Source organism: Xyrauchen texanus, chromosome 37, assembly GCF_025860055.1.
Source record: "Xyrauchen texanus isolate HMW12.3.18 chromosome 37, RBS_HiC_50CHRs, whole genome shotgun sequence".
In the NCBI taxonomy this organism is placed as follows: domain Eukaryota; kingdom Metazoa; phylum Chordata; class Actinopteri; order Cypriniformes; family Catostomidae; genus Xyrauchen; species Xyrauchen texanus.
This window is the reverse complement of record NC_068312.1, coordinates 35,429,058-35,455,598: the sequence shown is the minus strand read 5'-3', so window position 1 is coordinate 35,455,598 and position 26,541 is coordinate 35,429,058. Positions and strand designations below refer to the sequence as shown.

General features: G+C 37.9%; 2 protein-coding genes across 2 annotated transcripts; one reads left to right on the top strand and one right to left on the bottom strand.

Moving 5' to 3' along the window:
• The first annotated feature begins 12,826 nt into the window (after window positions 1-12,826).
• nefmb (neurofilament medium chain b) lies at window positions 12,827-16,083 on the top strand. The gene is given in 4 exon segments (XM_052108958.1): window positions 12,827-13,838; window positions 14,353-14,477; window positions 14,588-15,255; window positions 15,258-16,083. Coding segments are annotated over 4 exon segments (2,112 nt in total). The 5' UTR covers window positions 12,827-12,839; the 3' UTR covers window positions 15,578-16,083.
• Window positions 16,084-19,300: 3,217 nt separating this feature from the next.
• LOC127631050 (neurofilament light polypeptide-like) lies at window positions 19,301-22,826 on the bottom strand. The gene is made up of 4 exons (XM_052109007.1): window positions 21,761-22,826; window positions 21,542-21,666; window positions 20,403-20,731; window positions 19,301-19,834 (listed from the first exon to the last, which is right to left on the bottom strand). The coding sequence occupies exons 1-4, from the start codon at window positions 22,784-22,786 to the stop codon at window positions 19,620-19,622; spliced, it is 1,695 nt and encodes a 564-aa protein (XP_051964967.1). The 5' UTR covers window positions 22,787-22,826; the 3' UTR covers window positions 19,301-19,619.
• Between the last annotated feature and the right edge of the window lie 3,715 nt (window positions 22,827-26,541).

The window sequence follows — 26,541 nt, the reverse complement described above, 5'->3', positions numbered from 1 at the left end:
TCTTCTTCTCTCATCAGAACTTTCACAATCATTGTTTCATCCTCCACACTTAAGATTTAAGATTTTCACATTTCAATTTAATAAGAACATTCTATCCAGTTTAAAGTCTTAACTAAAGATTTCTTGGTAGTTTTTCAAAATTATTTCCTTTTATCTCTATTCTTCTCTGTCCGCTGAATCTCTGTCCATCCGGTCATCACAGATTTAATAATCAGCTTTCATCCCCTCTCACTTCTTCAGACACAACCATGTTCTGCGCTGTAGCTGGCACCAGCTCCCGTCTGCCCTCTGTCTTCACCTCCTTTATTGCCCTGTTGGATTCTTCATCTTGTCATCCATAAACCTCTTCTTTTATCATCACTTTTTTATGTTCATGGTTTCCTCATCCCTGCTGACAATAAGACTAGCTTAGACCAGCATGAATTTCCATGCTCGTTCATGTTGGTTTATTCTGGACTGGTTCATCTGTCCAACCAAAGGTACTGTAGATGGGGGGTGTTCAGAGAAACCTGTTTAAAAACAGACATTATTTTTGGCAATTCCGTTTGGTGAATCAGCATAAGTTTCCTTTACGTCCAGCTCCTCCATAGCAACATCTTTTCAGGCTTGTGCAACAGGATATCAGCATTACTGTTGGAAAATCTAAATGTGTTTTTCAGCAATTAATGCTTCAAAAAGTGTTTTCTTAACGGAATAAAATGCTTGATCCTCATTTTTCTATCAAGGTAATCAGTTTTATAATCATGTTTTTAGTATTTTAGCACATTTAACAGATATTTTCAGTGGAACGTATAGAAGCTTTATACAAAGATCATTTTGATGCAAATTTTATGGGAACCAAGAGGTTATTTATTGCCCAAAGGTTACTCTTTCATAGCTCATGTGACTTTATGGAGGTCTATAAGTATCAGCTGTGTCTCAGATGTAACTCCTAAAATTATAAATAAATAAAAACAAACATAAATGAGCCAACTGTTTACATAAACTGCCAAAAATATCTTGTTAAAGTATTTTTGTATTTAAGAACACTTCGATATTTTTACTGGAAAACAAGACAAAAATACGAATTAAGACTTTAAAATGAAATGAAATGATTATTATTTTTTATTATAATTATTTGCAGTGTACATTTAAAGTATAGAGCTGTAAGCATGTGCATAATGTGCATATCCTAGCTCATTTAATTTGGTTGTTCTACACAATCGGAAGAGAAATGTTTGAGTTTATATTGGGACATCTGTCTTTTGGTACATTTTGTGTGAACGTTGAGATCTCTTCTAAAACTCTAATGGTGACATGTGGAATTCCTGGAGAAACATCTGAGAAGCCGGAGACTTGAGCATAAGTTTCCATTTGCACTCCTTTCAATCACACTCTAGGAGAATAAAAAAGATCTCATTTGTAATTTCTTCTTTTCTAATCGAAGAAAAAAACGTAGGCACTCAAAGATGAAGAGAGATATTTGAGTCTTAGAACGTCATGCCAGAGGTTATACATTTGTGTAACAGAGAAAAACAAATAATGAAATACAAGTCAAATATTGAATGCCTATGCCTCATGGAAAGTAAAGGACATGCTCAGTTTCTAGATGACATTCTCCTCTTCTCAAAGGTTGAACCACGTACCCTCCCTCTTTTCCTGACATTAAAGTGAATTGATCAGCAGTGCAGGGTACATTCAATCCGTAAGTGCTTGCGTGACCGAGGCCAGCACTTTTAGCTCGAGCAGCATCTTTCTGCTAAAACATCTCTGTCGAAGTCAAAGGCTCAGCACTTCAACCTTAAATCTTGTCAAGGAAATGCAGAGCTTCTGGGCTTTGGAAGTGCTGATGGCATTGACACTGCTTCATAGATGTCACCGCTTTGTCTCATTTCCCCAAAATTATAGCAACCATTTGCTTCTGGAATCCAAAACTGGGACTCCTCCATTTATTTATAGCTATATTCACTTTGCTGAATGCTTAATTATGTTAAATATTGATTCGCCATTCCCTTTTGTCTGTGGCTGAGTCTAATGTTTCTGTGCACATACTGAAAGGCAAATCCCTCACAATATAAGTGTGTTAAATAGATTTTTTTATGTTCTTAAGAAAATGTTAGTGGTGCTAAAGTCATGAAAAAGTTGTCGTCACAATGCAAGGGGTGTTGTGGGTAGTTGCTCTCTGATTGCTAGGGTATTATGGGTGGTTGCTAAGGATTTTTCTGCCTTGGTGGTTGCTAGGGTGTTGCTATTTGGTTGCTAAGGTGTTCTGGATGGTTTCTAAGGCATTGCTATGTTGTTGCTAAGGTGTTTGGGGAGGTTATTAAAGTGTTACTGTGTGGTTACTAAGGTGTTTTGGGTGGTTGCTTATACATTTCTATGTGGTTGCTAGGGTGTTGCGGTGTGGTGTTGCTAAATTGTTAGGTGGTTACCAAGGCATTGCAATATGGTTGCAAAGGTGTTCTTGGGTGATTGCTAGGGCATTGCTATGTGGTAACTAAAGTATTTTGAGTGGTTGCTAAGGTGTTCCTATGTGGTTGTTATGGCATTGCTATGTGGTTGCTTTGGTGTTCTGGGTGGTTCCTAAGGCGTTGATATGTGGTTGCTAAGGATTTTTTCTGCCTTGGTGGTTGCTAGGGTGTTGCTATTTGGTTGCTAAGGTGTTCTGGATGGTTTCTAAGGCATTGCTATGTTGTTGCTAATGTGTTTGGGGAGGTTATTAAAGTGTTACTGTGTGGTTACTAAGGTGTTTTGGGTGGTTGCTTATACATTTCTATGTGGTTGCTAGGGTGTTGCGGTGTGGTGTTGCTAAATTGTTAGGTGGTTACCAAGGCATTGCAATATGGTTGCAAAGGTGTTCTTGGGTGATTGCTAGGGCATTGCTATGTGGTAACTAAAGTATTTTGAGTGGTTGCTAAGGTGTTCCTATGTGGTTGTTATGGCATGGCTATGTGGTTGCTTTGGTGTTCTGGGTGGTTCCTAAGGCGTTGATATGTGGTTGCTAAGGATTTTTTCTGCCTTGGTGGTTGCTAGGGTGTTGCTATTTGGTTGCTAAGGTGTTCTGGATGGTTTCTAAGGCATTGCTATGTTATTGCTAATGTGTTTGGGGAGGTTATTAAAGTGTTACTGTGTGGTTACTAAGGTGTTTTGGGTGGTTGCTTATACATTTCTATGTGGTTGCTAGGGTGTTGCGGTGTGGTGTTTCTAAATTGTTAGGTGGTTACCAAGGCATTGCAATATGGTTGCAAAGGTGTTCTTGGGTGGTTGCTAGGGCATTGCTATGTAGTAACTAAAGTATTTTGAGTGGTTGCTAAGGTGTTCCTATGTGGTTGTTATGGCATTGCTATGTGGTTGCTAAGACATAGTAATGTGTTTGCTATGGTGTTCTGGGTGGCCTCCTTCAATCTGTTTTTCATTTGTTTAATTGTCCATTTATCATTGTTTAAGTCTGACCACGTATAATAGCACACTTATAATACTATAACAGCACCCCACTCCTCAATATGCCACACAATTTGAGGTATCGTTCATGTCCATAGCTTCCAGTCGTCCTATGATAAAGTTTATAAGTGTTGGAAATTTGTTAACAGTTCTGAATTATCCCTTACCCTAATTTTAAAAAAAATTAAACTTCTATAAAATAACTACTGTTGTGCATGCATAAGCTTATTCAATGCTTAAATATTTCAATTATTCTTCACATGCCCATATTTATTGAACTGGGTCATTGTTACTTTAATGCGTTTGACTGCTTTTAGCAACACAATACAAATTACTTAATTCGCAAATACTGGCATTGGCTTTCCTGCAGCACATTATCAAGTACATCAGCAGATAGATAAGATGATGCAGGAGCTTGGCAGAATAAAGCAAATGAACTTGATTAACTTTAGAATGGTTGGTAGTGCCAATCCACTCCAAACCTGCAGAAGCTGTGCTGCTGTAGAGTGAACCACTGCAGCACAATTAGATCAAATATAGGATGCAATTCATCAGCGTCAGTCAGTGCTGCTTTTAGGTGTATTTGTCTGTGGTTTGGATGTGGGTGTGGTCTGGGTGCAATGCAGTTGTGGAATGATCCACGTCACGGGTGGGACCACCTCTCCTCTTCTGTACTGTAACAAAGAGAGAGGGGGGGGGGGGCGGGGGTAGTTAAGCACTGCAGATTCTGGGTGCTGCCTTTCAGGTTCTGGAGAGAGGGTAAAGTTCAGGTGACAGCTATGGAGCAAGACTGTGTATGTATGCAATAAAGCATCTATTGCACCAAATGCATGGATTTAAAGGGATAGTTCACCCCAAAATAAAAAATTATCTCAATTGCTCAAGCTTTTTTTTTTTTACTTTATTACTTTCCTTACTCTGTGCAACACAAAAGGAGATTGTAGCCTAGCACGGTAGTTTGTTCATTTCAGTTACCAAAAGTAACTGGAATCAAAAGGAATTAAATATATTTTATTAATGCATTCAATCATTCATTCATTCATTTTTATAAAACACCACTATTTACAACAGAACAGATTATGTGTATTTATAACTACAATGTCATATTAATGTCCAGTAATTACTCTGGGTGAATGAATTCTGGGTTCATTTCAAGTCGGAAATGTCTAAATGAATGATTTGTGGTCCAGCATGTTTTTGATTCATTACAAAGAACTTGCTGATAAAAGTATTTAGTTCAGTAAGAAGTGTGTTTTGAGAAGTGACTCATATGAGTCATTTGATTGTGAATTGGACAATACTGGTCATGCTGTACGTTTCGCATTGTAGAATCAATAGAACCATTAGTTCTTAAATCAGACTACACTGGTCGCGCTGTATGTTTCGCATTTAGATCCAAAAGAATCGGCTCATAAGAGACATTAATTCGTGATTGTACTACACTAGTTGTGCTGTATATTTCCCCCTGTAGATTCAAAAGAAGCAGCTCATTTGGTTGTAAAACAGACTATACTGGTCACACAGAATGTTTCGTGATGTAGATTCAAAAGAACCAGCCCATAAGAGTCATTCGTTCTTGAATCAGACTACACTGGTCATGCTGTATATTTTGCCCAGTAAATTCAAAAGAACTGGCTCAATACAATCATTCATTCAGAAATCGAACTACACTAGTCACACTGTATGTTTCGCCTCGTAGATTCAAAATAACCAGCTCATAAGAGTTTGTGAACTGGACTACACTGGTCAAGCTGTATGTTTCGCTATGTATATTCAAAAGAACAAACTAATGAAAATCCTTCAAACTGTAAAGTAGATTCAAATGAACCATTTCATAAGAGTCATTCGGTCGTAAATCAGACTATACTGTTCATGCTATTTGTTTCACACAGTATGAATATACTGTTGAATAATAGAACCAGCTCAAAAACTCCTTTGTGCTGAAATCGGATTACACTGGTTGCTCATGAGAGTCATTTGTTTAGGAATCGGACAATAATGGTCATGCTGTATGTTTCGCCCTGTAGATTCAAAAGAAATAGCTCATAAAAAATTTGTTAGAGAATCAGAATATACAGGTCAGCCTGAGCCTAGTTAGGCTATGTGTGTGTGTGTGACGGGGCGGCCAAACACAGATTCTCAAAAGATTTATGTCCACTGCAGTAATGAAGTTACAGTCAGTTGTTCGTTTTCCCAAATGCATAATATTAATTGAATGTCATTACTGAATGTCAAAACTGATTGAAATTTGTTGCATGCTACACACTGTTTCACATACTGTTTTTGAGAAATAGTAGGCTGTATAATGTGAGTGGATTATTCTGTATTCCATTCCAAACAAAGTCATATATTTCAAAGAAATTATGAAAACCAAAAATGAAACCAAAAACGAAAATTCGCAAAACGTCATTTACGCAACTTCATGCCATCTCAGATGAGTATGTCTTTCTATCTTAGCAGAACACAAACAAAGATTTGTAGAAAAAATATATCAGCTCTGTAGATCCTTACATGCAAGTGAACGGTGTTCAGACCTTTGTAGCTCCAAAAATCACATAAATGAAACATAAAAGTAATCCAGATGATGACTCCAGTGTTTAAACCCATATCTTCATTAGTGATATAATAGGTGTGGATGAGAAACAGAACAATATTTAAGTTCTTTACTCTAAATCTACGCTTCAACTTTCATTTTCAGATGTGACTTTCTGATGTAAAATCAAAAGTGAAAGTGGAGATTTAGAGTAAAAAAGGACCTACATTTTTATCTGTTTCTTATGGGTCTTATGGATTACTTCTATGTTTCTTTTATGTGATTCTTGGAGCTACAGAGGTTCTGATGACCATTCACTTGCATGTATGAACTTATACATATACATTTTGAGATATACTTCTAAAAATCATTGTTTGTGTTCTGCTAAATAAAGAAAGTCATAGGCCTACACATGTTATATTCGCATAAGAGTAAATTATAAGAGAATTTTCATTTTTGGGTGAACTATCCCTTTTAAGTACTGAATCTGAGCTTCATAAATATCTGGAAAAAAGACACTTTAAACAGTGCTATGAAACACATACAGTAAACTGAGAAGATCTGATTATCCTCATGCTATTGATTTTGTCTCTTGTTAGTGATATGTATTGTTAGTGACAATGTTCTTCATTAGGTTGTTGTTGCAGTTTCATTTGTGTGTAGTTAGAGCAGAAACAGATCAATATTAATTGATCAGTTCCAAACTATTTATTACATAAGTATTAACGAGACATGATCGTTGACATATGAGACATATATCAATGACAATTCAAGGTCATTTATAAGCATTTAAATGCATGCGTCTAGTCTTAAAAATAATTTTTGTTAATGTTTATTTTATATAGAGGGGGCCAAAAGTCAAAAGGCCAAAACCCATGAAAATGCTTCTATTTTGCATTTTTATAATTTTATAAAAATGTCATTACAAATAATTGTCCCAGCATGATTAGAGAATGTTCCAAAGAGCATTGTGTGTGCTTCACTCAAAGAAAGCAAAAATCTGGGTTAAATCTGGGTTACATTGAGGCATTTACAATGGAAGTGAATGGGCCAATCCGTAAACATTAAAATACTCACAGTTTAAAAAGTATGGCCACAAGATGTAAACAATATGTGTGTTAAAATGCTTTAAGTGTGATCAAATTGCTTACTAACCTTTTCTGTGTAAAGTTATATCCAATTGTACTACTTTTGTTGTCATGGCGACATAAAGCCATAAACCCAAAAACCTAAAATGACTGCAAAAACCACTTTAAAGCTCAAGTAATACACAAGTTTTCAGAGAACAATTCTTTTTAGGGCTTTTTATAAAATTATAAGCTTCACATTTCTTCCTTCACTTCCATTGTAAGTGTCTCACACGGTAACCTCGATGTTTGCTTTGTTTTTGTTTGTTGTCTTTTAAGAAGAGAAGGGACGAGTCAAAATCATTTTTGTGGTAATAAATATTATGGCACCAATGCTGTTGATTGAGCTTAACATTCCTTTGACATGATCAATATCACAAATTTGCTTACATTTGATTGTGAAGAATCTTAAATATTTCCTCATCAATATACATCAGCAATTTTCTTGTTTCGAAAGACTCAAAAAAACGAAACCTTTCTGTAAATTTCTCACTTCTCATTCTCAGATTTTCAATGTGTCTCAGACTTTTGGACCCCACTGTTTTGTGCACAACAAGAGACAATGTTGTGCACGTGTACATTCCCTCCCAGACTGATCCACTCTCCAGCTTTATCTACTAAACACAAACTCAAGGCTGCACTGAAGCAAACACAAGCAGTGTTTCCACCCTGCCGGACCCTGTAAATGAGACATATAGGCCTCCCCTAAATGAGCATCTAGCCAAGTGCAGCTGTGTGCTGCAGAAGGGCGGAGCCATTGATTTACACCCAGTAATGTGTGGACAACTGAAGGGCTGACTGCATGAGGGAGGAGGGATGCGTGTCTGCAGGAAAAAAGAGTTATGTCAGCCTGCACTAACGCTCACAGTGCCAGAGAGGTGCTGACAAGTGGAGAGAGATGCTGACAGCCAGAGTAAGATTATGTTCAGTTCTGCTGGGTTTGTACAAGGCAAGCAATACAATGTGAGCAAGACACTGCTCAAAATTCAAATTGTAAAGTACTTCATTGGCATGACTCTTTTACATATAATATTGCAAAAGCATTAATACACAATAAAAATATAGAATACATAATATTTTTATAGCATTTATTAATCTTGGTTAATGTAAATGTATACATTTACAATTGTTCATTGTTAGTTTAAGACAGCTTATAATGCAGATATTGATTCAATTTTTATGACAAATTACTTGGAAGCATAGGCGTAGATTTAGGTAGGGATGGTAGGGACATGTCCCTACCAACTTTCAGAAAATCTAAAATGGCCCGACCAACATTTGGGCAATGTTACCACTTAGAAAATATTAAGATTTTTATGACTATTTAACATTCTTAATATCATTACTTATTGTCCGGCACCTTGTGAAGCATTGTCCCGTGACACCTGTTATTTTCTCAGCACTCAGTTCAGGATGCACCAATCACAGTCATGTGTGATTATTGCATAATAATTGTATTAATCATTCTCTGGAGATAACATAGGCTGATTTCCATTTATATCTTAGGTCCAATCCTTTAAACAAATAGATTTAAACAAGCATGCTTTTCATGTAAAAATGTTTATTATATGAATTATTGAATTTGAGCGAATGTGCCAAGTATGTGGGCAGGATTTTAAGATGCTATTATAACTACAGAGACAACAGATTGCCTTCCCATATTAAGACTTTAGTGCTGGCCACTGGCCAGTGGGGCTGCACAATATATATAGAATTTTAGTGGTATACAAATTTACTTGCAGCATGATTTTAATGCATTTATCTGTAAAGTGGCTGGCGTCTGGTAAGTGTGTGATAAACTCACTTTTTTTGTTCTACGTCATACCAATGAAGTATTAATATTGTTTATAACTTTACACAGAAAAGATTAGTAAGTGATTTTATCACACAAATATCATGTCCACATGTATAATGCTATCATCTTATGTGTAGAATTTTGAAATAAAGTGTATTTTAATGTTTATGGACTGACCCCATTTACTTCCATTGTAAGTGCCTCACTGTAACCGCAAATTTTCCTTGTGTTTTTTTAAATAGACATATTGAAAATGTTTTTTTGCCGTTATCAATATTATTCCACGAATGTTGTCCATTGAGCTTAAAGGGAAAGTTCACCCAAAAATGAAAATTCTCTCACCCTCATGCCATCCAGATGTGTATGACTTTCATTCATCAGCAGAACACAAACAAAGTTTTTTAGAAAAATAACTCCATACAATGCAAGTGAATGGTGACAACCCTAAAAGAGACATAAAAGTAATCCATGAGACTCCAGTCCTTTAATGCATATCTTCAGAAGCAATATAACATGTGTGGGTGAGAAACCAAACAATATTTAAGTAATTTGTTTAGTCTAAATCTCCATTTTAACTTTCACTTGCATTTTTGGGAGAAATATTCCTTTAACTTGTATACAACTTTGATTATTCCTTTAACGTACTCAACTTTTAACATAAAAATATACTAGCAAACGTTGAAATTAACATCAATATTAATAAATGCTAATATTAATAAAAGTATTGTCAATTGTTAGTTCATCTAAACTTATTTAGTTAACTATTGTTAATGAATGCGACCTCATTGTAAAAAGTGTTACCGAAATAACAATATCCAATATCAAATAATATAAAACACAGTATAGTAAAATATAATCATGTACATACATTTTAATCCATTTTATTATTATTTTTGTCAAAATCTCTCACCAACTCCTAATAGTGTCTAGGCTGCTGTTGGGTAGTTGAAGCCTGGCAATTTTTTAACATCAATATTTTAGATTCAATCTATATGTATATATATGGGAAGTGTATGTTTTAGCTCATATAACTGGTCACCATTTCTTTTAAGTTTTTCACCATTTCTAATCATTTATTTTTATTTACATGCTCTTCTTAAATGGTCCTGCTGTGTCTATGTCACTGACTGTAAAAGACCACACAGCTGTGGTTGGTTCAAAAAATATAATAATTTTATTGAACTAGTTGTTTTGATGCAACTTCACAAAACCAGAGAGGTGCATGGAAAAAAATGAAGTACTAATGAAAAGCAAACCCAGCAACACTTGTGGAATGGAGAAATATAAAGAATAAATCATTCATTTGCCAAAATGTTTCAACACACAGGCCTTAATCAGGGCTAAAAGAAGCCCTTTTCAAAGAATAGAATAAAAAAAAACAGCAAGCAAGCCAAAGACAACTGTGGGGAAAATATTAATTAATTCTTTGTAATTGTGGCAATTTAATTCTGTCTATCTATGTTTGTTACATCATTACTAATCTGGGTTTATATCACATCCTATATGTGTTTCCTAGTCTTATGTTCCCATTAGTTTATTGCAGTAATTGAATTCTGTTGTATTCCTCTGCCTGGCCATGTATTGGCCGATCCCATGCCCTGGGATCTGAGTCAGCATCTTTGCACCTCTCTATTGGCTCACAGCCTGGATTGAAACATCAACCAATGCAATATCTAAGCATCCAAAAGCATGACTGTGCAATTTTATAGGTGGCAAAAAAGCAAATTTGTTTAGGCCATACCAACATATAGTGTTCCGCTGTGGCAGGCAATAAGGACATATGAGATGGATGAATTACAAGCGCTGATATAAAGAGAACTGGCTACATACTATACATATATAAGCTTAAAGGGCTAGTTCACCCCAAAATAAAAATTACATCATGACATAAATTACCCACCCTCATGTTGTTTCAAATCCGTGTGATTTTCTCTCTTCCATGGAGCACAAAAGGAGATGTTAGACAGGAGTATAGGAGCTGACAGCCTCAATCACTATTCACTTTCACTGCATCTGTTTTCCATCAAATTAAAAGTGAATGGTGACTGAGGCTGTCAGTACCTTCTGTGTTCCATAGAAGACAGAAAGTCCTACAAGTTTGGAGCAACATGAGGGTGAGTAAATGACAGAATTTTCACAGAGTACACATAGAAACTCATTTCCTACACATTCCTCCATCACTAGGAGCATCTCTGAGTTTGAGCATCCCTCACATTAGGACATCCAGGTTGTCAGATTTTCTATTGATTAACTATTTTCTATTGATCTTGCCCCTTGTAGAAGGGCTTCTCTTAACCTCTGACTTATGAGTATTTTCCATCATGACCATAATGTATCTGTTGTTCTTTACACACTATTGCCATTATCTGGTTAAAATATTTTACTGACGTCTAATGGTTTATTATATTGCAATCTTATTGGATTAGTTATTATTATATCGATATTATAACAGAATAGAGAATTTCAGTGCCATCAATTACTCAGCCTCATCTTGTTCCAAACTCATATGACTTTTTTTACCTTCTTTAGTGGAACAAAAAGGAGATGTTAGTCTGAATGACAACCTCAGTCACCATTCACTTTCACGGTACAGAAAAAAGTTGTAATGAATGTGAATGGTAACTGAGGCTTACATTCTGCCTCTATGTGCTTTTTGTGTTCTGTGGAGGAAATAAACTGATTCAAATATTATTCTGAATGCTTTTACGAGTAGGCTCTTGGTCTTTTGTCATGCTAAATTAAAATCACCCCTATATGATCTTTTACAGTGTTCTGCAAAATTTTTTTTAACCTTTATTTGCTGCATTATTGAGCTGTACTGACAAAAGGTGCAAATCCCCAATGCATCAACTGTGGCTGGGAGCTGGCTTGTTCTTCCTGGCATATCAATGAATAGACCAGTAACAACATCTGGTTAAACGAGATATTTTACACCTCTTTCACAAGCAGTTAATAAGGGTAAGTGATCAATTAAAAAGGCAAATGTTTAAAGAATGAATGAAAAAAAAACACAATAAATAAGTTGTGCTATTTCATCAGCAAGCTCACTTCTTGTCAGCTTAATACTAATTATTTCATATATTTGACTAAGGATTTAAATAGTCTATGAAAACTTTAAAAACTGAGTTTCGCAAATAAATGTACAAAGTAGCTAAAACCCAATTATATTATTATGAATGAATGAATTAATTAATTGTAAATCCAAAAATAGGCTAATAATACTGATAATAATGTATAAATATTAGATTAAATTAAAATGCAATAAATAAATATGACATTAAATATTAGATTTGAAATAAATTTAATACGTGTAATAACTAAATAGATAAAAAAAATTGATTAAACTCATTAAAACATGCTCTCATTGTTTATTTATTTTTTCCTAAATTGTTGGTGCAGTTTTCTTGATGTGAACATTTTAGTGTCTTGCAATGTCACCTGCTATAGTTCATCTTTAACTAATTAAAAAACGAATAAAAAAATATATATATATATATTTTACATTTAAATGTAATATTTTTTTTAATTTAGTTGTTTAAAAAAGTTTATTTTATTTGTCAGTTATCCAAATTCACCTCATTTATTATTTGTGATTGTATATTGTACAGCCTGTGAAAAGTTACATTCAATGTTACCCTTCAGCTTGCTGCGAGTGCAATAATCTTGACTTTGATGCAGCAGGCATGCATAATAACAACATGTTTTATTTAACTTTAACTATTTAGGAAAAAGGCACAGCACCTTTATACCTTCCTCAATTTTAAAGGTCTTCAACAATTGTGGGGCATTGATGTGAATTGCTAAACATCCCAACAACTACCCAAGTTCCTCATATTATCGATTTTTAAAGGGGAGGGGTTGCTCTTGCCTCACTGCGTAAGTAATCCTGCGTATAAATAGAGCGGGACAGAAAGCAGCCATATACTCTCACTACTACACCACCAATTCTCAAGCACCTTTCACCATGGATATAGTGAATTCTTCCCGCAGAAGGGCTCTCCGTCCTCCAGCGTCCGCAACGCGCTCGCACTCCTGGACTAAAAGCAGTCCTGGTTATTCCTGTTCATTCAAAAGAGCGACAAATGTCCCCGTTTCCAGGTCGTACACCCCCGCGGTGCTCGCGTCTCCTGAGGGTTTCGAGTTGAGCGATGCGCTGAATGGAGGCTCAGGGCGCACTAATGAAAAGGAGCAACTCCAAGGGCTAAACGACCGCTTTGCGAGTTACATCGACAAAGTGCGATTCTTAGAGGAGCAGAACAAGCAATTGGACTCCGAAATCCAAGCGCTGAAGCAACAGAAGGTGTCGCAGTCACTGCAGAGCGATGCGTACGACCGAGAGCTCCAAGACCTGCGCTTCGCCCTGGAGCAACTCCACAAAGAGAGAGCGCAGATCATGCTGGACACCGACCACATTGACGAGGATCTCCAGCGACTCAGAGAGCGATACGAAGATGAAGCCCGGCTCAAGGAGCACATGGAAGCCGCGATTCGAGGCATGAAGAAAGACAAGGACGACTCGGTTCTGATGAAACTGGAACTGGAGAGGAAAGTCCAGGCTCTTGTGGACGAAATGGACTTCTTGCGCCAAAACCACGAGGAGGAGATCAGCGAGCTTTTGGCTCAGCTTCAAGCCGCGCAGGTGCCGGTGGTGGAGATGAGGGATCTCCAGAAGACCGACATTACTGCGGCGCTCCGGGAGATCCGTGCGCAGCTGGACGGGCTCTCCTCAAAGAACCTCCAGCAGGCGGAGGAGGTGTTCAAGTGCCGCTACGCCATGCTATCGGACGCCGCGGAACAGAACAAGGATGCTATGAAGTCCATACGGGATGAGCTCGCAGATTACCGCCGTCAGATTCAAGCCAAGAACTCAGAACTGGAGGCTCTTCGAGGCACCAAAGATTCTCTGGAAAGGCAGCTGCATGATATTGAGGACCGCCACAACAACGACGCTGCAAGTTATCAGGTTTGTTTAGGAAATCTTGTTTCAGAAATGAAACAAGAGTAAAAACAAATGAAATTATTATGAAATGTAACTTATTGAAAAGAACTTCAGAATTTTTTATATTTTAAATGTATTTTTATTATAATTTGTATAATAGGCCTATTGGTATGTAATTTTAATATTTAAAAAATGCGAATGTTTGCTGTGTTTCAAAACCTTGTGCTGCTCACTAGCTTTTAAGACAACTGTTATTTTACAGGTGTTTGACGCAGTGCGTGCGTAATTACGCGCTACGGTAGGCTACAGTCTGCACATTCACATTGTACAGTTGCTGCAGATTTTCCTTCTTTGAGTTTGTTGAGTTAGCTTATTTACAAAATATTATTTAGCATAAAGATCAATCTAGGGTATTCAATTGGGTATGTGAACATTTACCCAAGCATAGTTTTATCAAAAAGTATACAGATGTTTGCAGTTGGATTGTGTGTTTTTTTTTTTATGGAAATTGATGGGCATGTTGATAATTCTTTTTAAGGAAATGATCCACCAATTAGAAAATGATTTGAAGGGAACAAAGTGGGAAATGGCTCGTCATCTCCGGGAATATCAGGATCTGCTCAATGTTAAGATGGCACTGGATGCTGAAATAGCAGCTTACAGGTAGGCCTAGTGTTGTGCAGTACAATGAATGTAATAATGTCTCACACTGTTATTTGACACCTAATTGATCTGATTTATGAGACATCCATTATTTTCTTTTTCAAATGTAGGAAACTGCTAGAAGGTGAGGAGACGCACTTTCGCACCATTTCTGGAAGTATTTCCAGCGCCACCTTCGCTTACAGCCAGCCTAAAACTTCTAAAGTCAGGCATAAAATAGTGGAGGAAATCATTGAGGAGACCAAAGCAGAGAGTGACATCAATGATGACCTGGCCGAAGTCGCTAGAGAGGTGGCGAAAGAAGCAGATGAAGAGGAAGAGCGGGAGGAAGAGGAGGAGATTGTTGCCGCTAGTCAAGCCAAAGTGAGTTCTAGCGCTCCTGAGGGTGAAGAGGAAGAGGGTGGGGATGAGGAAGAAACAGCAGAAGAGGGAGAAGCTGTTGAGGAGGAAGAGGGCATAGCTGATGAGGAGGAAGAGGAAGAAGTGGAAGAGGAAACAGAGGAAGGTGAAGAGGAAAAGGAACAGGAAGTTGAAGTAATTGAGGAGACAGAGCTATGTGGTGACAAATCTCCAACATCAGATAACAAAGAAAAAGAAAGCAGTGACAAAGACGAGGAAGGAAAAGAAGAGGAAGAGGAGAATGAAGAAGGACAGGCAGAGGGTAAAGAACAAGCCAAAGATGATGAGGAAAAGGAAGAAGTTGATGAAAAAGACATTGTGGAAGAGGAAACAAAATCTGAAGGAGATGAAGAGAAGAAAGGGGACTCTGGAGAAGAAGACAAAAAGCTGAATCAGAAAATGGGGACAAAAAAGTGAGTGAAGAGAAACAGAAACCAAAAAGCCCAGCAGATGAGCAGGACAAGGGAAAAGAAGTTGTAACCAACAGAGAACAGACAAGCCCGGCCAAAGAGGAAGCCAGCCCAAAAGAAGAGGTTCAAACCAGCACGGTGGAGACCATTACCAATGGAGACAAGGAAACCAAACCAGACACAGAGATAGAGAAAAAAGCAGAGGAAAAGCCACAGGAGAAAAAGCAAGTTACCAAAAAGGAGGAGAAAGTGTCCCCACAACCAAAGATGGAAATCAAAGGGAAAGACTGATGCTTAAAAGGAATTTAGTTCTATCCAATTGTTAAAAATTATTCTCTTTGATGCAAAATGTGAAAACCAACTTGAAAGCAGTTTGATGCAGCTAGCAAAATAATTGCATGTGTGTTATACAATTGACTTGCATGTGTGGTCTGGGAGGACATGCTGCCTAGCCGTGCTGAGTTTGAATTAAAATGCAAGTACTTTATGCTGCTAATGTCTTGAATGATATAAAGTCTGCTAATGAAAGATTTTACAGTGATTCGAAATTCATCAGCAGTCATTCAGCAATAATGGTGCTACTACAACATTGACATTTGCAAGCGCACTTCAAGCAGAAACTTAATTTAATTCTTTAAACTATATGATGTCTTTCTTGTCTACTTTTTGTCTTAAGACATAATGCACTGAATCAATGATAAGAGTCGGTTTGTTAACATGATGCTGTGAACGCTAAAGGTGCTGCTCTGTCGATCTGCAATATCAATATCACCTCAATCAATAAAAACTCTCCTAAGTCCTGACATAGTTGTTTCTGCTTTTTAGATGTTTGGAGTTTATGCTACTGTACATTTGAATTGCGTTAGTTGTGTCTAATATATTCAGTATATTTAGAGCAAAGACTTAGGAGCAAATAGTACAAAAATTACTGATTAGTGATTTCCACAATAATCAGTACAATATGTCTATTCTTCTAAATGGATCTTGGGATATTATGAAAATTTACCACACACAATTCTAAAGGTATCTGCCAGCTTTTAGGTTTGTTTGGTTCAGTGGTGTAGCCAAGGGTGGGTCGAGTGGGCCTGGGCCCATATTGACCGGCCCACCCATATTGGACCCAGGCCCACCCAGAATATTCAAGATTATTCTTTGACTTCAAATATATATTTCTAAAATAGTTTTAGAAAATGCATAAATTCTGATTTCTGAAAGTGTGAAACAAACTTTTGATTGTGCTGCTTCTCTTTTGTTAAGGAAAATTTGGATAAAAACAATGTGGGGAAAAACTTGGCCCATCCTTTTTTATTGAGGCCGACCCAAAAGTAATTTCTTGCCAACGCTCTTGGTTTGGTTATTATGAGTGGTCGTGCTATGTGAATATAATCATGGTTAAAGAGTCTTGCTTAGGCATATATAAATAGCATAAAAAGCATGACCTTGAGTGTCTTATTGATTTTACAAAACAAAGAAATGTTAAGGCTGTACATTTTATTAAAACGTTAACTGCAAATGTATGAACTGCCATCCTCCACACTAAAAGACATAGTCCCTGGCATGTAAACCAAGGGTAAGGCCAGAAATATACTTTACGCAAGTACGCACACGCAGATTCGAGCGCTTGTCCAACACATTGTCCAGTTTCTGTGGCAATAACAAACTTCAGTACTCAAGGGGGCGATAGAGTTCCCTTCCAAAGTCTATGCCATGATACTGGATTTGTTATTATTCAGGTAAGTTGCTATAAATTTATGTGCCATGACAGCAGTTTCCTTGAAAGAAAATTCTCTTTATAAATAGTTTGTGAATGTTTTGCACTCTGCCTCATTTTGGAACGCAACAAGGCACCAAATCGAGCTTGTGTAGCTAGAAGCGTCAGCATACATACTCGCGTTGAGAATGTTTCGGCCTTAAAAGCTGGACTCTAAGGGTTCTGTACGGTGATGTACAGTATCAAGAAAGTATTTTATCAAATGGAACACTGAGGTTTTTACTACATGGAAGCATTTGCCTTTTTTCAGTTGAAAGATGTAATGTTTCAAATGCATGTGGCGCTGCTGCTAGCTTAGCACGTTAGCCAAACTCAGTCCAATACTTACATCTAAAAAAAATTACATATTCACATAACACTGGGGTGATGGTAAAGAATTCAGCTCAAATTTGTAAGCTGCTGTTTTCAGAGAAAATTTGCCTTTCTTTCACCTGACCACATGGAATAATAACAACTAGGTTGGAAATTCGACACATAAATAATCTTACAAATGTTTCATCACTCGGTGTACATAAATCACATTCATTTCAGACATGACCGCTCGCTAATAGTGTGTCTAGACGGCAGCAAGTAGTACTCAATCAGGATAATTGAGAACATGTGCAGCACTCGGCTGATTAGAGCTTGAGCGAGGACCTCTGGCTCATCACATAACTGCATTTGTGCTAAAGGATGTCGATGTGGGGATGCTAATTGGATGTTCAGCTCTGAAAACACAAATGTGGCTTTTCAAGATCTCAAATGACAAATCAATATAGATTTGTGCTGAGCATCACTCAAGATTGCTGGGCCTCGATTAGCAGAAAATCTGGGATGACTGCAACAGTGCAATATTATTATTTTGCATAATTTAATAATTAGGTAGTCATTTAGCTTAGGTTAGGATGGCCCATTTAGCCACTACTGGCAGATGCTGTAACTACACCATCTGGTTCCAAAAAGCATATTTCTCTACTAACAGCCATTCAAAAGAATCCGTGTATTCTGACTAAATAATTTTTTTTGCAAACAATAAATCAAACAGTATTTATCCGTAATATTTCATTTTATTATAGTAAATATTTTACCTGGGCCTGAAATTGACTTAGTGCCCATTTGCAAAGATGGCAGATATTCATGCGCCAACCAAGCAACTGTCATTGAGATGTATTGTAAATCTGACGGATAGCTTTCATAAAATATTACAGACCTCCTTGGCTCAAACCCACAATTTCGGTTTCCTGCTCAGATCCTTTACCACTATGCAATACCAACCCGTGCACATGACAATGTGGATTCTGCATTGTACTCTTTGTTCAAAGTGCTGAATGGGCACAAAATGGTCACATGACATCACTTAGTGAATCACTTCAGCTTAGCTCTTGAATTATATCTATAAAAGCTGGATATTTAGTAGTAGTGTTCCTGATTAAGAACAGAGGCTGTGTGGAATTGTATACTGTATTGTATACTCTTACTATTTCTGCAGTACGTAGTATATATTTTGTGCAGTATGCAAAATTTCTGTATAGGCGTGGAATACCCAGATAACCTACTACTGTATATTTACCTGCTGGGAAAAATGACCTTCCATTTCCAGTGTGACGAATGAGCTGGAAGTAATATCAACAGCTGTTTTTAACATCTAATTTTTTGCCAAGCCTGGCAAGAGTGAAGACCTTTTTAAAAAAAAAAAATAATAATTTTTAATGAGCAATATTCACTGCCATAACAATTAAAAAAAATAAAACTAATGTTTCAAATAGTAGTATGCCACATTGTTGTCATATGACCTCATGTTTAATGCTAGTCGTGTCCAGTTATCATTTTGGGAATTAAAAAAAAAGTGTTATTTTGCATTATTATTTAATTTAGTGTAAAATTTAAATTTGTTGAAAATTGGGTTGATCCTCTAATTCATTCCTCACACTTAAAATGCAAAGTCGAGTCAGGATACAGCATCTGAAGCAGTGTGCTCTGTTTGCATAGCCTACAGCACATAAAGATGTGCATATTGTTCTTAGTATTCATTCCATTCAGAAAGAGTAAGCTCAATATGTTAGTCGGCTATTCCGATCATAGTCAACGTTGCAGCTAGCAACAGTTTCACATACTGTTTTTTTTTTTAAGTTGGCAGCATACAGTGTTCGTTCAGTAGACAATATTCCATTCTAAACATTGCCAGAAAAGAACACAACACATTAAGTATCGCACCAAGATAAGGAGTGTTGTCAAGTTTTTATTGGTAGACAACAAGCCTGTCTTTGAGGGTCTGGTCTAAGGCATTTTGATTACTAAGCACACTTGGGTAGTCAAAGGCAGTTCATAGTTTCAAAATGACACAAAATGCGAAAATAATTACATATTTTCTGTAGCATCTTAACAAAAACAAGAACAATCAAGCCAACATAAGGGACCTGCAATAACAGCTTCCTGCCAAGCACATATATAAGGCATGTGTTCATGCATATATTTGGGTTTCAGCATTAAAGGACTTGCTGTGATGTCTGCATTTTTGAGATGTACTGTGTGTATGAGGTTTGATCACCTCTTGCTAGCACCAGGGATTTTGGTTGTGTCTGATTACTTTTCTTTTGGCTTGCTTTTCTCGGCTTTGCTCTCTTTTTCTTCTCCTCCTTTCTTTTTCTCTTCCTCTTTTCCTGTTTCATTGTCATCCTTCTCTGCCTCTTCCACCCCGTCTTCTTCTCCTTCTTTTTTGTCACCCTCTTCATCTCCATCCTCCTCTTTTGCTTCTTCCTCTTCCTGTTCTCCTTCCTTCTCTCCTCCCTCTTCATCTCCTTCACATGAAAAAGAGTCATTTGTTATTTTTGCAGTAGAGGGTGACCAGATGACAATGATAAAAAACAAAATTGAGAAATATCAGAGCTTGGTGGTTAAGGAGTAGTTCACCAAAACATTCTGTCATTATTTATTAATTGTCTCAGATGTGTATGGATGACTTAAAGCATTAAATATTGTTCTGTTTCTCACCCACACCCATCATATAGCTTCTAAAGACACAGATTTAACCACTGGCGTCTTATGGATTACTTTTACACTGCCATTATGTGCTTTTTGTAGCTTCAAAGTTTTGGTCAACATTCACTTGCATTTAATGGACCTACAGAGCTGAAATATTTTGTTTGTGTTCTGCAAAAGAAAGTCTTACACATCAGGGATGGCATGAGGGTGAGAAAATTTTTGGTTTAATTCACAACAGTCTAAAGATTTTATTGGGATGTCTCGTCATCCTTTTGCAGTATGTCAGATGCTTTAAAATTAAAATATTGGACAGATTTGCAAAATTACTCTATTTGTAGCGAGCCTCAAATAAATGATGTGCACCCTCCTCTTTTTCCTATTCACCTTTTTCTTCTTCCTCTTCCTCCTTCTCCCCCTCTTCCTCCTCCTTCTCGCCCTCTTCCTCCTCCTTCTCGCCCTCTTCCTCCTCTTCATTCTCTGGACTCACTCCTGCCTCTTGTGCCTGGCTGGCTTCGACAATCTCATCTGTCATGGCAGAGTAGCTCATCAGTCTGGTCCCCAGAAGATAGGGGGCACGAGAGGTAAGGCTGGCTTGCACAGAGAACATGGGCCGGCCGAAAGAAGGAGAGGCGGTGATGGAGGGAGAAAACACACTTGACATGCCACCAATACCCCCTACGTTAAAGCGGGTTTCTTCTCCTTCTAGAAGCTTCCTGTTGGGGAGAAATGACAACAGGCATAGATCAAGATTATTAGAATTTGTTGATATTTTGTAATTTGATATTCAATTTCAGTTTAGTTTTAGTTAAAACTTATTTAATTCTTTCTCGTATCCCATCTTATTATATAAAGTCAGATATAAGTAAGATATCTGTAGGTTGATTTCACCAAAAAGTTAAAACTGTGGCTCAATGGTACTATCATAACATTCCTTTGCTATTTTGAGTGGCCTGTACTGCCGGACACAGCAACATCGGCTCGACCATTAGAAGACGAGGGGAGTTTTCTGGAACCTGTTGAAGTAAATTTTGGATTTCTGTTTGGTGATGCTAGTGTCACAGGAATTACACACTAAAGACAACTTCAATTGTCCTTAAATATTTTTTATTTTTTTTGTATCTATGCAAGAAGACACTTTAAATTCTGCTTTTATTTAATTTTAGGATTAGTTTATGTTTTCTTCAATAAATTGTTTCATCTGTCTATGACGACACACATACAAATTTGTCAGAAAATTCCTTGTGTTACATTTTAATCAGACATCAGCTTAATTCTAATTGGGTGGTAGCATTTGCAAGAATACACCCATAGTCTACTGTCATGTTTAGGAGATGAGACTTTCTAAAATGAGTTTTGCACATTTATTTATTTTTACTCATACTTTTTTCAGAAAATATTTGTGCACTGCTATTTTTCACTTTATTAATCTTTACTGGTTAAGTTTTTGTTTCCATTAATAACCTTGGTGTACAAATATATGCAAGCTTTTGCAAATGGACAAAGTCAGACATCCATCCACAAACCTGTAAGCAGCTATTTCAATATCCAAAGCCATTTTCACATTGAGGAGGTCTTGGTATTCTTTAAGGTAATGAGCCATTTCATTCTTCATGGTCCTTAGCTCATTCTCCAGGTCTCCAATGGTATCCTGCCAAAACAGAACGGTATTAAAAGAGAACTGTACAGTATGAGTGCAATACTGCATGTAGCTTTTATTGAGGACATGCAGTTAAATATTTTACCTGTAGGGTGGTTATCTCTGTACTCTGTTTTTCTTCCACCTCTTGCAGCTGTCTCTCCAGAGCTTGATTCTGGCCCTGGCATGCTTCGATCTCCAGGTCTCTGGCTTTCAGTAGGCGACGATACTCTCCAGCTTCATCTTTAGTGGTGCGTATTTTCTCTGCATGTTTGGCTGTGTCTTCTGCCACAGTGTTGACTTTCTCACAGAACCACTCTTCGGCTGCCTGGATGTTCTGGTGGGCCAGGCGTTCATACTGGGTTCGGATGTCTCTGAGAGCCAAAGAGAGATCCGGTTTGGCCACCTCCATCTCCACTGACATCTGGGCGCTGTACTGCACCTGAGCTTGCAGCTCGGCAATCTCACCTTCATGGAGCTTCTTCAAGAAAGCTAGCTCATCCAGAAGAGTTTCGGCCCTCTTCTCAAGCTCAGAACGGGCTAGCACTGCCTCGTTCACCCCCTTTCTGGCATCCACCAGCCGGCCTTCTGCCTCCTTATGGGCCAGAACTTCTTCTTCATAGCGACCCTGCAAAGCCTTGAGCGCATCTTCCAGGTTGTCCCGCCTGTCTTGAGCTGCTTGGCGCTCCCAACGTGCCTGATCAACCGCTGCGCGAAGTTCCCTCACCTCCTGCTCATATAGCGTCTTCAGATTCTTGGGCTCACAGTGCCTTTGACGCAATAGGAGCAGCTCGGCCTCCAGGGCCCGGTTCTGGAGCTCGAGACCGTGCACACGCTCAATGAAGCCCACAAAGCGGTCGTTGAGGTCCTGAAGCTGGGCCCTCTCCTGAGTCCGCACAGTTTTGAACTCTGAGCTCAGCTGAGATGCCTGGCTCAATTCCAGATCTGCTGATGCAGCAGAACGCTGCAGAGCTGCAGTAGAGTAGAGTGCCGAGGAGCGGGATGGGGATGCATAAGTCATGTAGACGGGACGGGACCGACTGCTTCCTCCCCCGAAACTTGTCCCGCTGCGCACTGTCATCCGTCTGCGCTGCACAGATGGGAAATAGGGGTTGTAATTGATGGAGCTCATGGTCAATGAGGAGAGAAGAGAGCAGAGAAGGATTCCGCAGTGCTAATGCTGCTGTGGAGGGAGTTCTGCGAGGATGTAGCAGCACAGGCAGGGCTTTTTATAGCAGCGGGCAAGACTGACGAAGGGGTTTTTTTCTGACAGCACAAATCGATTACATTCCTGTCCAGGCTGGGATGGGCTCTTGGGAGTGGTGGAGGGGAAATAAATTAAATGGATTGGCAAAGTGATGCGAGTTAAGGAGGAAAGAGAGGGAAAGGTCTGTGAGGACAGAGATTATGAGCTGCTTGTGAAGGAAAAAACAGTATTGATCATGCATTGCTTTTTTTTGTACATGTCTAAAATGGTAGCTGTTAAAAATGTTTTGTAATCAGCACAATCTTTTTTTTCTATTTAGCAGTTGTCTTTAGCTTTTTGAATCAGAGCACTCTGTTATCTGTAAGTTCTGTCTCAGCTGACATGCAGAGGTCAAAAGCTAAATAATTCAGAGCCTATTTTTCCTTTTTGGCATCTTAAAATGGAATTGGAACATATGTAGAGCTATGTGTTTTTATAATGAACCCTGTCATTGTAAACCAACCATAGCAAATCTAACAAATAGTGGACAGAACAGAAGTAAATGCTTCTCTCTAGTGGTGATTGAATGTATTGTTAAATAAGCAACATTCTCATCCCTTCACTACCTTTAAAAGTATTTCAGAGTGTTTCAAGAATTTGGAACTATAGCCTAGGTCAGTCATAATGTATATATATATATACATATATATTTTAACTAAAATAAAAACTGAAATTATTGGAATAAACTGAAACTAAAGTACTTTTTCATAACTCCAAAACAAACTAAAATAAAAAATGATCTCGAATACATTTTAGTTTTTGACATAATATGCTGAATATAGGCAAAGTGGGACAATTTTGGAAATTTTTATTTTCTTGACACTTTGAATTATGATCCAAATGACACATAACCTAACATTATACCTTTCAAGAAAGCTTAGGATGTCTTCTACCTTAGACAAAACAAAATTACCAAATATTCAATACTGGGGAGTTGAACCTTTGAAGATCTTCTTTTGACCAAATTCCAGATGTGTTGAAGCAGCAGGGCCTATTGGTAAAGTGGGACAGTGGAAAAATTATTCTCTAGAATATATATATATATTTTAATTTACATTTATGCATTTGGCAGACGCTATTATCCAAAGCGACTTACAGTGCACTTATTACAGGGCCAATCCCCCCGGAGCAACCTGGAGTTAAGTGCCTTCCTCAAGGTCACAATGGTGGTGGCTGTGGGGTTTGAACCAGTGTCCTTCTGATTACCAGATTACCAGTTATGTGCTTAGACCACTACACCACCACTCAATAGTAAATACATTTTTATAATTTCTTCTACACTTCCATATCATAACATTAAGTGAACTTTTATTTGTTTATAAGCTTAACTAGATTTTCCTCAACTTTCTGCCATTTAGTTTACCATTGCTTTTCCCACCAGTGGTTATGAAATGAGTTCTGCCACACATCCCAAAGTAAAATCCTTGATTTTAAGGGATAGGTGACCCTAAAATTAAAGCGCTCTTATCATTTACTCAACCTTATGCCATCCCAGATGTGTTTGACTTTCTTTCTTCAGCTGGACACAAATATTTTGGGAAGAATATTTCAGCTCTGTTGGTCCAAGCAATGCAAGCGAGTGGGGTCTGAAACTTTGAAGCTCTAAAAAGCACATAAAGACAGTATGAAACTCATCCATAAGATGCTTATTCCATGTCTTCTGAAGTGATCTTATATGTTTTGGGTGAGACCAAAATATAACTCCCTTTTCACAGAACATCTTCCAATTACAGTCTACAGGAACGATCATGATTTCAAGATTGATTACACTTAATTGTACATTTCGCAGAGTGCTAGATGGCGCTGGGAAATATAATGGAGCTTGAAATCATGATTGCCAAAGAGACTGCTGATGTCAAGATTAACAGTAAAAAGTTAAATATTGATCTGTTTCTCACTCACACCTATCATATCACTTCTAAAGACATGGATTTAAACAACAGTCATATGCATAAATTATTATGCTGCCTTTATGTGCTTTTTGGAGCTTCAAAGGTTTGTCCCCTATTGATTTGCATTGTGAGGACCTACAGAGCTGAGATATTCTTCTAAAAATCTTAATTTGTGTTCAGCAGAATAAAGTTAGTCATATACATCTGGGATGGCATGAAGTTGAGTAAATGATTAGAGAACTTGGTAAACTATCCCTTTAATTGTTTACTCCCCGAAGATTAGTTTAGTAATGATTTATAATAATTTAATGAAATACATATGGATACAATATGGATCAAGCTTAAATGTCTTTTTTCATCTTTCCCATATTTGTCCTATATTATAACATTTACAATCCACATTAAACATGAAAATACCACTAGATAGAGTTGGCACAAGACTGCCCAAATAAACATAATGTTAGACTTTTTAAATGACACCAATAAATGCTCAGCTTTGGCAGCCATAAAAAAAAATTCTTAAACTAAAATAAAAACAAACTAAACTGAAACAAAACAAAACATGAAAACTTACAGACAAACTGTGAAAAGTAACGAAAACTAAACTAAATCGTAATGTGTGAATGGATGGTGGCCATTAGAGTATATATGGCATCATGTGGGTGAGAACCAGCCTCTCAAAACAATTGGCAAAGATGGGAGTAAGAGCTACTGGGCGAAAGTTATCGAGGGCCATTGCAGCAGCATGTTTTGGTACTGGTACAATAGTGGCTGTCTTGAAGCAGGTGGGGACAACTGCCTGGGCCAAGAACAAGTTGAAAATGTTGATGAAGACCTCAGATAACTGCATAGCACAGGCCTTGAGCACACGGCCTGGAATCCATCAGGGCCAGCAGATTTATGTGCATTCACTCTGCTTAGTGTTGAGCACACATCACTGGTGGACAATGTGAGCAGCAGGCCATCATGTGGAAGGTCAGCTTTGATTGGTGGTTCTGTGTTTCCACAATCGAAGCGAGCATAAATGTGTAAAGCTCATCTCGCGGGGTGGCATAACTGGTTGAGGGGGTGTTGTTGGTTGGTTTGTAGTCTGTGAGGCATTTTAATCCCCCTCTTCAGATTGGCCCTGGATGAGTTGTAGTCTTCCCGGTTGCCAGACATGAAAGCAACATCACGAGCCTTCAGCAGGAGTTAGACTTATTCATCCAAGGCTTTTGATTGGGGTATGTTTTGATTAATTTATGGGTAGTTCCTGTGTCAACACACGTCCGTGTGGAAATCCAGTGTTGCCCGAGAAGCAAAGGTGTTCCAGTCTGTGTCCTGGAACTGATGCTGTAGTGAGGAGTCTGCTCTTTCCAGCCACACTTTTACAGTCTTCACTGTGGGTTTCATACGTTTGATGATGGGGTGTATTTGGGGAGTAGGAACAGGGTTATGTGATCTGATTGACCAACATGGGGGAGGGGAGCAGCTTTGTAGGCCTCCATAATGTTTGCGTAAGCATGATCAATGGTGTTATCTCCTTTTGTAGGGCAAGAAACGGTTTGCTGAAATTTGGTGCAGTTCTCAAATTGGTGTGATTAAAATCACCAGCATCGACAAAAGCTCCATCCTGATGTGTTGTTTGCAGCTTGCTAATAACTGCTCTGAGTTCTTTCGTGGCTGCCTTAGCATTAGCATCCGGGGGTACATATAAAGCAGCGAATATGGTGCATGTAATTGTGCATGAATTCGACACATCACAACATT